This window comes from Enhydra lutris, unplaced genomic scaffold (genome assembly GCF_002288905.1).
Source record: "Enhydra lutris kenyoni isolate GAN:26980312 unplaced genomic scaffold, ASM228890v2 scaffoldscaffold24, whole genome shotgun sequence".
Taxonomy (NCBI): domain Eukaryota; kingdom Metazoa; phylum Chordata; class Mammalia; order Carnivora; family Mustelidae; genus Enhydra; species Enhydra lutris.
In genome coordinates, this window is record NW_019154108.1 from 28,018,866 (window position 1) to 28,032,693 (window position 13,828).

At 37.9% G+C, this 13,828-nt stretch overlaps 2 protein-coding genes across 4 annotated transcripts in view; one reads left to right on the top strand and one right to left on the bottom strand.

The window, feature by feature from the left end:
- LOC111150680 (RAB GTPase activating protein 1 like) overlaps positions 1-13,828 on the bottom strand; it is a 759,175-nt gene that overhangs the window by 709,373 nt on the left and 35,974 nt on the right. The gene's annotated exons all lie outside the window — the stretch shown is intronic.
- LOC111150698 (claudin-6-like) overlaps positions 3,008-13,828 on the top strand; it is a 46,952-nt gene continuing 36,131 nt past the window's right edge. Inside the window, 1 exon segment of the mRNA XM_022508242.1 lies at positions 3,008-3,585. Within this exon segment, the coding sequence (XP_022363950.1) occupies positions 3,008-3,585 (578 nt within the window).

The window sequence follows — 13,828 nt, forward strand, 5'->3', positions numbered from 1 at the left end:
TAAACCAATCATCTTAATAAATCAAAATATTATACCAGATTTCAAAGAGGTGAAACCTATTTTAAATTTGCTCTCAAATCAAGTCCTTGAATATAGGGTTTATTTTATGTCTCTTCCACTCTAAAAGACAAAAGTAATATCACAATCTGCAAAGTCACTGCAGGACTGTGTTTATTACTTCATGAAACTCTCAAAAGGCTTATATACAAAGGTGTTATAAACAAGATGTAAACCATATGTACCATGGATTTAGACATTTTAATCATTACAGCACAAAAATGTAAATATTAAAGAAAGGTAGCATATATTTGTCAAGAACTAAATCATTTTATAGTCTCCAACTACACTCAACACTTTAGAACAGTGGTTCTTAAGGATAGGTAAAGGAATCCCAAATATCATGGATAGAAAAGGGATAAAGGACTAGTCATAATAAGACTCGGTGTTGTGAAGAAAGTTCCTAGTTGGTTGTGATATGTATATTCAACCATTTTAAATATGCCCATCCTGAAGGACTTACACTACAGAATCTCCTTATCTAATTTAATTTACACAGTATTCATTCAACTAACAATTATTAAGTGACAGGCATTATGGCAAACAATGAAAATGCATTCAAATAAAATGGGATTCTCTGCTCTCCAGAAAAGATGCCAACCACATGCCCAGAACTCCAAGAATATCTATATAGACCACAACAGATTTTTTTAAAAGTAAGACAGCAGTACTGTGTTATGCTTAAGAAACAGGTAATAAAGCAGTATGGCAGTGAGAAGGTTATCTATGTGCATCGGAGGAGTGAATAACCCTAATTAAGAAGTGAACAAATTCCATGGTTTTCCAAAGTACATTAAGTGGATGGGCACCTGGATGGTTCAGGTAGTCAAGCATCTGACTCTTGATCTCAGGGTTGTGAGATGGTGCCCACATCAGGGTACCACACTGTGCATGGAGTCTGCTTAGAATTCTCTCTCTCCCTCTGCCCCTCCCCCTTCTCTGGAAAAAAAGAAAAAGGCGGGGGTGTGGTGGGGAAGGAATACATTAAATGGAGCACTGAAGGAGTCTTTCACCAAGAGAGATCTAAACACATCTCCCACTATCCCCCATGGGTGAGATGGGGTACTGAGTTTGGGACTAAACCTACTACTAAACCTAATATAAGAGTTCAAGCTCTAATAAATATTGACAATGGGGGCCATTAAAGCCTGACTGTTAAACTCTCAACTATTAGAATCAGGTACACACACAACTGGGTTTAATCCTGCTTCCACTATTTACAAACTTAATGACCTTAGGTAAGTAAATCTCTCTAAACTTCAATTTCATTGAATTTAAAACAGAAGAAATAATAATCTACCTAAGAGTTGTTGGGAAAAATTAAATAATGTTATGTAGGTAAAAGCACTTAGCATATTGCCTGGCACTTAAAAAAGCTTAATACGTATTAGTGATTATCATTTATTGTTCTTTTCTATAATACTATGAACCCTGGCTCAGTTATTACAGGGGCATTAGCAGTATCACCTACATTCAACTTATTTAAAGATTTAGTTTGACCCACAACCATCTCTTATAATACATCTCAAACTCGGGATACCTGGGTGGCTCAGCTGGTTAAGTACCCGACTCTTGATTTCAGCTCAGGTCATGATCTTTGTGTAGTGGGACTGAGCCCTACACCAAGCTCCGTGCTCACTGTAGAGTCTGTTTGTCCCTCTCCTGCTGCTCCTCCCCCACTAAATTTTTTTTCTCTCTCTCCCTCTCTCTCTCTCAAATAAATGCACAAATAAGATCTTTAAATAACAATAATACATCTCAAATTCTATCTTACACTATGACCAATTCTGGGCTAGCAAAGATCTTCCACCATAAAAATGAAGAAGAAAAAAACTTCACATTCAAAAAGATTCACAGATTATGGGTACTTAACCGAACCAAAAAAGCAAACTTCTTTTGAAATAGATTTACTATAAGATACAGGAAAACGTGTTTACAAAACTTCTAGTTGATGTTCTCAGGACATTCAAGAGAGAATTATATACATGAAACTAGAGCACAAAGTTATGAAGGAAGATTAGGAAAAACTGTAGAGACAAAATAACATGATTTCCAAAGGCAAAACCACAACAGATCTGGATTAGATACTTCAGCAGAACATATAAAAAAAGAAATGATAAAAACTTAAAACTTATCCCAGGATGGATAAAAGAATTAAGAAATATAAATCCTGGGGCACCTGGGTGGCTCAGTGGGTTAAGCCGCTGCCTTCGGCTCAGGTCATGATCTCAGGGTCCTGGGATCGAGTCCTGCGTCAGGCTCTCTGCTCAGCAGGGAGCCTGCTTCCCTTCCTCTCTCTCTGCCTGCCTCTCTGCCTACTTGTGATCTCTGTCTGTCAAATAAATAAATAAAATCTTTAAAAAAAAAAAAAAAGAAATATAAATCCTGAGTAAGACAAATATGAAATCAGATCCAAAAGAGATAAATTTTTAAAAAATAACAATTCCCAAGGAAAGAAAAAAAAACTGAAGTGAGAACTGTAATATTGCAGCCTATAATAAAAATAATTCTCGGGGCGCCTGGGTGGCTCAGTGGGTTAAAGCCTCTGCCTTCGGCTCAGGTCATGATCCCAGGGTCCTGGGATCAACCCTCTCATTGGGCTCTCTGCTCAGCTAGGAGCCTGCTTCCCTTCCTGTCTCTCTGTTTGCCTCTCTGCCTACTTGTGATCTCTGTCAAATAAATAAATAAAATCTTTTTTAAAAACAATAATAATAATTCTCAAACTATACCAGGTGCAATTCTTAGCACTCTACATAAACCCTTTTAATTCTACCCTCAAATAAGTTTATTATTATCTCCATTTTATAGATGAGTAAACTAAGGAACAAAATGCTAAGAACCTTGCCCCAAGTCGCTAGTATCATGGCACAAATTGGAAAACAAGCAATCTGGCTCCTCACTATACAACGCCTCTCAAAGAAATATTAGGAGGAGACACGCAGTGGCTCCTATGGATCCCTGTGCACTCCTTCACAGCTCCTCTCAACCCAACTTTGCCGTGGCTTCCACTGGTCTACAAATCCTGAGGATCATCCTAATGTTGCTCGGCTGGGTGAATGCTCTGCTGTCCTGTGCCCTGGCCCTGTGGAAAGTGACTGCCTTCAACAGCAACATCACTATGGCAGCCCAGGTCGTGTGGGAGGAGCTGCAGAGGTCCTGCATGGTGCAGAGCACAGGTCAGATGCAGTGCATGGTATACACCCCACTGCTCGTGCTGCCCCAGGACCTGCAGACTGCTCTTGATCATCCTCCTGTTGGCTCTGCTTGGTCTGTTGGCTACATGGAAGACAAGGACTCCAAGGCCCATTTGGTGATTTTCTCTGAGATCATCTTTATCATCTCAGGGATCCTGCCGTGATCCCCATCTGCTGCCAGCCCACATAACCATTTAGGACTTCTACAACCCCCAGGTGGCCAAGGCCCAAAAGTGGGAGCTGGGGCCTTCTTCTACCTGGACTGGGCAGCCTCTGGCCCTGCATTGCTCAACAGAAAGGGAGCTGCTATGCTACACCTGCCCAGCAGGCTGGGGTATCCCAGGGCTAGAATATGATATGGTCTGACACTTGGAATCCACCACATATGTCACCTCTCAGGGTCCCTCCAAGTACCCCACTAAGAATTATATCTAATTCTGGTAGAGTACTGGGGACTCCCTTGACAGTGAAGCCTAATCCCCTGAGCTGAAGACATTGAAACAGTGATTCAGATAGCTTTGGGGCCATTTTCATCTTTTTTATTTATCCTTTTGCGGGGAGGGATTTTTTAAAATTCATTTGATAACCTAACCAAGAAATTTCAGACTCTCTTCTGGGCTCTGCAGCTGGTATCTCTCACCTTTACATGATGGAGTCAGGGAGGTGATGCTTCAATTTCTGGATCTTTTTCCACCCTGGACATCCCCATCTTGGAGGCTTACCTAGAAGGTTGCCTGATGTTCAGTCTGTCCCCAAGAGTCCCTCCTTACCAGTCAAGACCTATGGAATGCCCAGGGGCTCTTGAGCCTCATAACGCCTTGAGAAGCAAGTGGAAAGTTACCAAAAAACACCCACCCCCCAAATCATCTGACCTCTGGCTCTTCTATCCTGAGTCACATCACAGGATATGCTATCCACCTCTGACCCTCTCTCCTTCAGGCCCTGAAAACTACTGTCATGCCTTCCCACACACACACTCACCAGTTTTTGCTAAATAAAGTGTGTCCTGTCTTGTTAAAAATTTGTATCATCTTCTTTATCATTTAGATGAAGAATTAAGAACCATAATCTACCGATACTTACAACAGGAGATTAGAAATAAGGCAACAGTGAAAAAGTATAAAATTTCAAGGACATAAAGTAGAGGATGATAAAAGGAAAATCAAAAGGCTTGTCACATAAAAGTGAAAGGATTCAATACTATACTAATTATAATGAAAAAAGACATCAAGGGGTACCTGGGTGGCTCAGTGGGTTAAGCCTCTGCCTTCAGCTCAGGTCATGATCTCAGGGTCCTGGGATTGAGCCCTGCATTGGGCGCTCTGATCGGCAGGGAGTCTGCTTCTCCCCCCACCCACCACCCCACCTGCCTCTCTGCCTACTTATGATCTCTCTCCCTGTCAAATAAATAATAAAGAAAGAAAGAAAGAAAGAGAAAAAAGACATCAACAAACATAAGCAAAAAACATAAATCTCTTTAAATATAAGAATACAAAAATAAAATTGGACTTCAGTTTCCAGTGCCCCATATTAAACAGCTTAGAAATCACCATTTCATCCTAATGACAAGTAAAAACTACACAAACTGAAAAATCAACAACTCTTCATAACTCCACAAGAGAGGTGAGGGGACAAGGCAAACTGCTGCCCCCAAAACTGAACAGACTGATAGGTAAGTCCAAAGAGTCATAAGCCCCTGGAGCAGAAACATCCATGGCAACCAGTGCTGGAGTAGAAAAACTTGAACTATAATTGAAGCTCAGTGTGGGCAAGTCAGAAACTTGCATGGAATATCTTCTTCCATCACTTCACTTTCAGTGTGTTTTTGTCCTTCTATCTGAGGTGAATCTTTTGTAGGTAGCATATAAATGGGTTTTCTTTTTTATCCATTCAGCCACTCTATGTTTTATTGGAAAATTTAGTCCATTTACATTTAAAGTAATTACTGATAGGCATGTACTTATGGCAATTTTATTATTTTCTGGCTGCTTTGTAGGTTCTGTTTTCTTCTTCTCTTGCTCTCTTCCCTTGTGGTTTGATGAGGGATTTTAGTGGTATGCTTAGACTCCTTTCTCATTATCTTTTGTGTATCCACCATACCATCTTTGCTTTGTGGTTACCATGAGGCTTATATATAACAATCTGTAACAGTCTATTTTAAGTTAATAAAAACCTAAGTTTGAATGCATTCTAAAACTCTATATTTTACTCTCCCCTACTCTACCTTTTATGTTTTTGGTGTCACATCTTATCTTGTATTTTTAACTAAAATTGTCGTTATAGCTATTTTTACTATTTTTGTCTTTTAACTTTCATTCTAGTTTTGTAAGTGACTGATTGACTACCTTTACTACATATTTACATTTACCAGTGAGATTTACATTTTCATATGCTTTCTTGTTACAACCTAGGGTCCTTCCTTGTCAGGTTAAAGAAGTTCCTTTAAAAAGCTTCTTTATAAAGCTGATTTAGCATGATGAATTTCTTTACTTATGCCTGTCTGGAAAACTCTTGATCTCTCCTTCAATTCTGAATAACACTGCAGGATGAAGTTGCTTTCTTTCAGCACTTTGAATATATCGTGCCACTTTCTTCTAGCCTGTAAAGTTTCTGCTAAAAATTCTGATAACCTTATGGGGGTTCCTTTGTATGTAATACGTTGTTTTCCTCTTGCTGCTTTTAAGAGTCTCCCTTTGTCTTTAACTTTTGACATTTTAAATTATAATGTGTCTTAGTGTGGGTTTCTTTGGGTTCATCTTTTCTGGAACTCTCTGGTCTTCCTGGATCTAAATGTCCATTTCCTCCTCTAGGTTAGGAAAGTTTTCAGCCACCATTTCTTCAAGTAAGTTTTCTGCCCTTTCTCTCTCTCTCTTCTCCTTCTGGGACCCCTAAAATATGAATATTAGTCCACTTGATGTTGCCTCCTAGGTCCCTTAAAAGCTAGCTTCACTTTTTCATTCTTTTTTCATTTTGCTGCTGTGATTAAATGAGCTCCACTGCCCTAAATTTGATTTCACTGATCCTTTCTCCTGCTTCATCTAGTCTGCTGTTGAACCCCCCATTATATTTTTCAGAACAGTTACTGTGTTCTTCAACTCTGTAACTTCTTTTGGTGCTTCTTTATACTGTTTAACTCTTTGTTGAATTTCTTACTGTGTTCATACTCTTCCAAGTTCAGTGAACATCTTTACGATCATTACTTTGAACACTTCAGCATGTAAATTGCTTATCTCCATTTCATTAACATATTTTTCTGAGGTTTTATCTTGTTCTTTCATTTGGAACACATTCCTCTTTTTCCTCATTTTGTTTGACTGTCTGTGTTCATTCCTATCCATTCTTTTTTTTTTTTTTTTAGCTTATGAAATTTTTTTAGATTTTTTTTCAGTGTTCCAAAATTCATTGTTTCTGCACCACACCCAGTGCTCCATGCAATACATGCCCTCCATAATACCCACCACCAGGCTCACCCAACCCCCAACCCACCTCCCCTCCAAAACCCTGTTTCTTTCTCAGAATCCACAGTCTCTCATCATTTGTCTCCCCCTCTGATTCTTGAAGGAATGGTCTCATTTAGGAAATGAACCTTACCATTCAACCAAACTATAGTTTTTGGGTATCTCTTGAACCTTTGTGATTGTCCAAGCAGCCTATTTTATTTTTAATAGGTGCTAATTGTTGACGATGTGCCAAGACCTGTGTCCAAAACTGGACACGGTTGGGGGGGTGTCCTTAGTCAGCACCTAGATTCAGGCTGATTGGAAGCCAGACCCTCAGGCAGCAGCTTTTCAAGTATACAAATATAGTCTTGTGAAACCATGAGCTTAGTCCTGTTGGCTACCAGACCAGGCAGTCTAGAGGTGTCCTCTGGCAACAGTTGCAAAAATTGGTATGTAAAACTGATTCAACATTCAAAAATCAGTTAATGGAATCCATCGCATCAACAAACTACAAAAAGAAAAGCACATGATTATACCAATAGATGGAGAAAAGCATTTCACAAAATCTAACACTAATTCATGATAAAAACTCTCAGTACACTGGAATGAAGGGACTGTCCTCAACCTTGATAAAGAATATGTTCAGGGGCGCCTGGGGGGCTCAGTGGGTTAAAGCCTCTGCCTTCAGCTCAGGTCATGATCCCAGCGTCCTGGGATCGAGCCCCGCATCGGGCTCTCTGCTCTGTGGAGAGCCTGCTTCCTCCTCTCTCTGCCTACCTCCCTGCCTGCTTGAGATCTCTCTGTCAAATAAATAAATAAAATCTTAAAAAAAAAAAATACGTTCAGAGATGACATGACTGTCTATGTAGAAAATCTGAAAGAAATGACCAAAAAAACTACTAGAAGTAATAAGCAATTACAGCAAAGTGATACACTATGGGGTTAACATACAAAAATCAATTGCTTTCGTATGTACCAGCAATGAACCTATAAAATTTGAAATTAAAAACACAATACCATTTACAATAACACCCCAAAAATTATATACTTTGGTATAAATATAAAAAATTATGGGGTGCCTAGGTACCTCGATTGGTTGAGTAACTGCCTTCAGCTCAGGTAATGATCCAGGGGTTCCAGGATCAAGCCCTACATCAGGCTCCCTGCTCCCTGGGGAGCCTGCTTCTCCCTCTCCTTCTGATCTTTACCTCTGTCAAATAAATAAATAAATAAATAAATAAATAAATAAATAAATAAATATAAAAAATTATGTACAAGATGTATATGAGGAAAAACTAGGAAACTCTGATGAATGATACCAAAGAAGAACTTAAGAAACGGGGAGATATTCCATGTTCGTGTATAGGAAGACCCGATCTTGCTAAGATGCCAGTTCTTCCCAACTTGATGTACAGATCCGAGGCAATCCTAATTTAAATCCCAGATATATGCTCTGTGGATATCAACAAACTAACTCTGAAGTTTAGAGAGAGAGGCAAAAGACCCAGAATAACCAATACAATATTGAAGAACAAAATTTGAGGACTGACACTACCTGATTTACTGCAAAGATACAGTATTCAAGATAGTATGTTATTGGCAAAAGAATAAATAGATCAATGGAACAAAACGGAGCCCAGAAATAGACTCACATATACAGTCAAGCAATCTCTGACAAAAGAGCAAAAGCAACACAATGGAGAAAAGACAGCCTTTTTAACAAATGGTACAAAAACACTGGACATCCATGTCCAAATAAAATGAATCCACAGACATTACCCCCTTCACAAAAACTAACTCAAAATGGACCACAGACCTAAATGTAAAATCAAAACTATAAAACTCATAGAAGATAACACAGGAGCAAATCTAGATGACCTTGATGATGACTTTTTAGATACAACACCAGAGGCATGATCCATAAAAGAAACTGATAAATTTGACATCATTAAAATTAAAATTTTCCACTCTGCGAAAGATACTGCTAAAAGAATGAAAAGATAAGCCACAGGCTGGGAGGCAATATTTGAAAAAGCCATATCCAACAACAGACAGTTCTCCAAAATATACAACAATTCTCAAAACTCAAGAAAAATAACCTGATTTTTAAAATGGACAAAAGACCTTAACAGACATCTTATCAAAGAAGATGTATACATGGCAGATAAGCATATGAAAATGAAGCATATGAAATAAAATGAAGCTCCACACATGTCATCAGGGAAATGCAAATTAAAACAATGAAATACCACTACACACCTACCAGAGGAGCTAAAATCCAGAACACTGACAAGACCAGATGCTGGCAAGAATGTGGAACAACAGGAATTCTCATTCATTACTGGGGGGAATAAAAAATAGGACAGTTACTATGGCAAACATTTGGTGGTTTCTTTTTCTTTTTTTTAAAGATTTTATTTATTTGACAGAGAGAGATCACAAGTAGATGGAGAGGCAGGCAGAGAGAGAGAGAGAGAGAGGGAAGCAGGCTCCCCGCCAAGCAGAGAGCCCGATGCGGGACTCGATCCCAGGACCCTGAGATCATGACCTGAGCCGAAGGCAGCGGCTTAACCCACTGAGCCACCCAGGTGCCCCCATTTGGTTTCTTACAAAATGAAACATACTCTCACCGTACAATATACTAATTGGGTTCCTTGGTGTTTACTAAAAGGAGCTGAAAGCTAATGCCCACACAAAAATTCGCACAAGGATGTTTAAAGAAGCTTTACTGATAATTACCAAACCTTGGAAGCAACAGAGATGCCCTCCAGTAGATGAATGGATAAACTGTGGTACATCCAGACAATGGTACACTATTAAGAGCTAAAAAGAAATAATCTATCATGTCACGAAAAGACATAAAGGAAACTTAAATGCATATTTCTTGAAGAAAGAAGCCAGTCTAAAATAGCTATACACTGCATGATTTCAACAATATAACATTCTAGACAAGAAAAAATTATGTAGACAGTAAAAAGATCAGTGGTTGTCAAGGGCTGCAGGGGGTGGGGGAGATGAAAAGCAGATGACTGAGGACTTCTAGGACAGTGAAACCACTCTATGATACTAAGATGGTTGATACAAGTCATTATATATTTGTCCAAACTCACAGAATATATAACACCAGAGTGAACCCTAATGTAAACTACGGACTTTGAATGGTAATCATGTGGCAATGCGGATTCATCAATTTTAACAAATGTACCACCCTTTGAGCAACGTTGATAAGGGGGAGGCTAAGCATGTGTGAGGGCAGAGGATATACACAAAAATCTGGGCCTTCTGCTGAATTTTGCTGTGAACCTAAAAATGCTCTAAAACATAAAGTCTTTTTTTTTAAGATTTTATTTATTTGACAGACAGAGATTACAAGTAGGCAGAGAGGCAGTCAGAGAGAGAGAGAGGAGAAAGCAGGCTCCCTGCCGAGCAGAGAGCCCGATATGGGGCTCGATCCCAGGACCCTGGGATCCTGACCTGAGCCGAAGGCAGAGGCTTTAACCCACTGAGCCACCCAGGTGCCCCATAAAGTCTATTTTTAAAAATAAAATAAAGTTGTAAGTCAGATACATCCTCCCCATTAGAGGAACAAGCTCCTCTGGCCTTCAATCCCCACCGAAGTATTGTAGCAATTGCCAGAAAGCTCGAATTGCTCTTTCTTCTTTTTTAAAACGATTCAGTAGGTTTTACTATATTCACAAGGTTGTACAACCATCACCACAGTGTAATTGCAGAGCATTTTTATCACCCCAAAAAGAAACTTTGTACTCACATGCAGTCACTCCCCCAATTCTATCCCCCCAGCAAACTGTCATCAGTCTCTTCTCAGCCACTCCTGACTATTCAAGAAACTGTGTCTAGGGGTGTCTGACTCTTGATCTCAAACTGTGTCTAGGGGTATCTGACTCTTGATCTCAGCTCAGGTCTTTATCTCACAGTTGTGAGTTCAGGCCCCTCACTGGCCTCCACACTGGGCATGGAGCTTACTTTAAAAAAAATAAAATTTAAAAAAAAAAAAAAGACTGTCTAGTGCATGCCTGCCCTCCAGGGGCCAAGTAAGTGATGGTAATCTCAGCAATTTTCCCGGGGAGCAGTACAGAACAAACAGGTCAATTTCCTAGAATCAGTCCCTGAGATGTATAATCCTACTGAAAGGCTCAGGCTTTAGAATTAACTGAAGCCTGTTCCTGCAGATTTACTCACCACCATCACCATTACTACCAGAGAGAACACAACAGTTACTACCAATTGAATTCTCATTCTGAGTTTAATTTAATAGGTACCAAAACCAAGCTGGTCAGTATTGATCACAAGCCAGACACCGAGAACAACTGGTTTTGAATCGTAACTTCTATCCTAACCAGTTTTAATGGCCTTGGGCAAAGAACTTAATCTCCCTAAGTCTGAATATTTTTTTCAGATATAAAATAGGGAGGATAACTGTACATATTTCATAGATCTACTGTAAATATGAGTTATCATAACTAATGTGCTTAAAACAACACAAAGAAGTGTTAATGAATGCTACTTGTTATTGGTATCTATATCATTTACCTATTAAGAGATTCTCATATGGGGTCAAAATATATCTACCAAAAAAAAAAAAAAAAAAAAAAGACCACGGTTGAACCACATAAAATTGCCAATACATGACTTTTTTTTTGACCTATAGAAATGATAATTTCATGTGGTTCAATCTAATATATACTCCTAAAAGACATACCTAAAATAAAAGTACATGGAAAGTCAAAAAATAAAAGTATAAATCATATCAGCAAATCAAAACAAAAGGAACTGAGATTGGTAGATTCAAAATCAGAGAGTAATTGAGGCCAAAAGCATTAAACAGGACAAATACAGTCTTTTATAGTGGTAAGTAGTACAAGCCACACTGAAAATCTTAGTCAAAAGCCTCTATACACCAAATAGTATAATATCAAATAATAAAGCAAAAACTGTCCAAAATACAATGAAAGATTGATAGATACACAATTCAAGCAGAGAACAACTTAGCTGTGAGCAAATCAAATGCCCAAGAAATGAGGATACAGATGCGGAGTTTAACTGTATGGTTCATTAACAGATATGTATAGAAATACTGAATTTATCATCCGGTCAAAAATAAAGGTTCATTTTCAAAACAAAGTATATCCTAGACCCCGACCCTACCAAAAAAAAAAAAAAAAAAAAAAAAAAAAAAAAAAAAAAATTAGAATAGAGATTGCTCAGGATATTTATCTGACAAAAATACAATAAAACTAAATATCAATTAGAGTTTATATCAAATAGAGGGAATCCTATTTGCTCATTAATTGACAAACATTCCTCAATCTTGACCAGAACATATGATCTGTTGGGGGCACTGCTGCTTCCACAGCACCTAAAAGAATGTTTGACACATGGTAAACACTATGTAAATATGTACTGAATGAATGAAATTAAACAGCACTAAATACTCAGGACAATAAAAACATTAAAGCTACAATCACAAACTATTTAAAATGTAAAAATGAGAACGTTACATATCAAAATATTTCTGGTTTTGTTCCAAAATACCTTTATAGTAATATTATTGTATAAAATGTCATAATCTGAAAGCTAAACTGAAAAACTATTAAAACTTACTAGTAAGAGTTCAGAAAAATTACAGAGTTCTTTGGACACATTAAGTACACAAAAGAGTGCTAGTCATTATTATTACAAACGTTTCTCTACTTCCACACATTTGATAGTTTTTGTACTTTGTATAATGACACTCTCTGTCTAACTTCCTTATGCCAAAGCAGTAACTCATATCCACAGGACACAGATTATTTACTGCTTTTCTATGGTAACACCATCAACCCAGAGGAAAAAGGCCAGATCTTCTCTGCAGCACTGCCCATCAAGTAAAATGCCTATCTTCACCACTACAATGGACAGTTGCGAGATCCCATCCAAAAGCTTCCTGGCCAACAATACAGTTAAGAAAGTGACTGGGCCTCACTTCCCCCAGGAAATCCCTAGAAAGAATCTCAAGACAGCTACAGGATTTATCTCATTCTAAAATGAGTATCTATTATCTAGAGTTTTCACATTTTCTTAGTTACCTATAAATGGAATACACCTTCCCCCCCCACACACATAAATCAACCAAATTATTATTCTTTGAACATTTCCTGAAATATAGACTCTATGAAAATAGGAAATAATCAGTAGTATTGTTTTTATTTTTAAGCAAGCCTACCAGACATAAAATATACAAATTCAATAGCCTTCTTTTAGATCAGCAGTATCTCATTATACCTAAAAGAGGGTGAGAGGAACCCACCCAGATAATAAAATAAGAATAAATTTCTTATATAGAGAGAACTTATAAAAAATACTAATAAATTCTACTGAAGTACTTAAAAACTCCAATAATCAGAGATACACATTATTTTCCAGGATAACAGAATTCAGAAAACAGACCATTATATAACTACATATTGTAAAGAGTCCAGTTGATTTACAAGTACAATCGAATTCAATTACCAAATTTTTAAAAAAGAAGTTCTTGGGAGGAGTGTGGGGCTAGCTCAGTCAGTAGAGCATACAACTCTTGATCTCAGGGTCATGAGTTCAAGCCCCACATTGGGTGTAGAAATTACTTAAAAGGAAAAAAAGTTCTTGTGAAACTTGACACGATAATCTAACCTTTAGGATAGTGGCTAAGGGCATGAGCTCTACAGTCAGACTGCCTGGGTTTGAATCCTAGTTCCTGAGCTTAATTTGATTTTAAACTAAGTTTTCAACCTATCTGTACCTCAATATTTTCATCTGTAAAATTGTGATATAACACCAACATCACTGGCTTGTTACAAGGACTGAAGGCTTGTTACGAGGACTGAATATGCTAATATGTGTTAAAAAAAAAAAAAGAAAAAACTTCGACCTTTACATACTCAATACCTATAAAGCAGTATCAACATATCAACATCTAGAAGAAAACATGTGGGAAAACAATCAAGAAAAGGTGGGGGGAAAGGAAAGAAGGCATATTACCAGAGAGAAGACAGATTAATTGAAATTATGTAAGAGTGGTATGAGAAATCAGAGGCAAATCAAAAACAAAATAGAAAATTCAAGAGACTACCAGCTAAAATTTTGGTATACAATAAG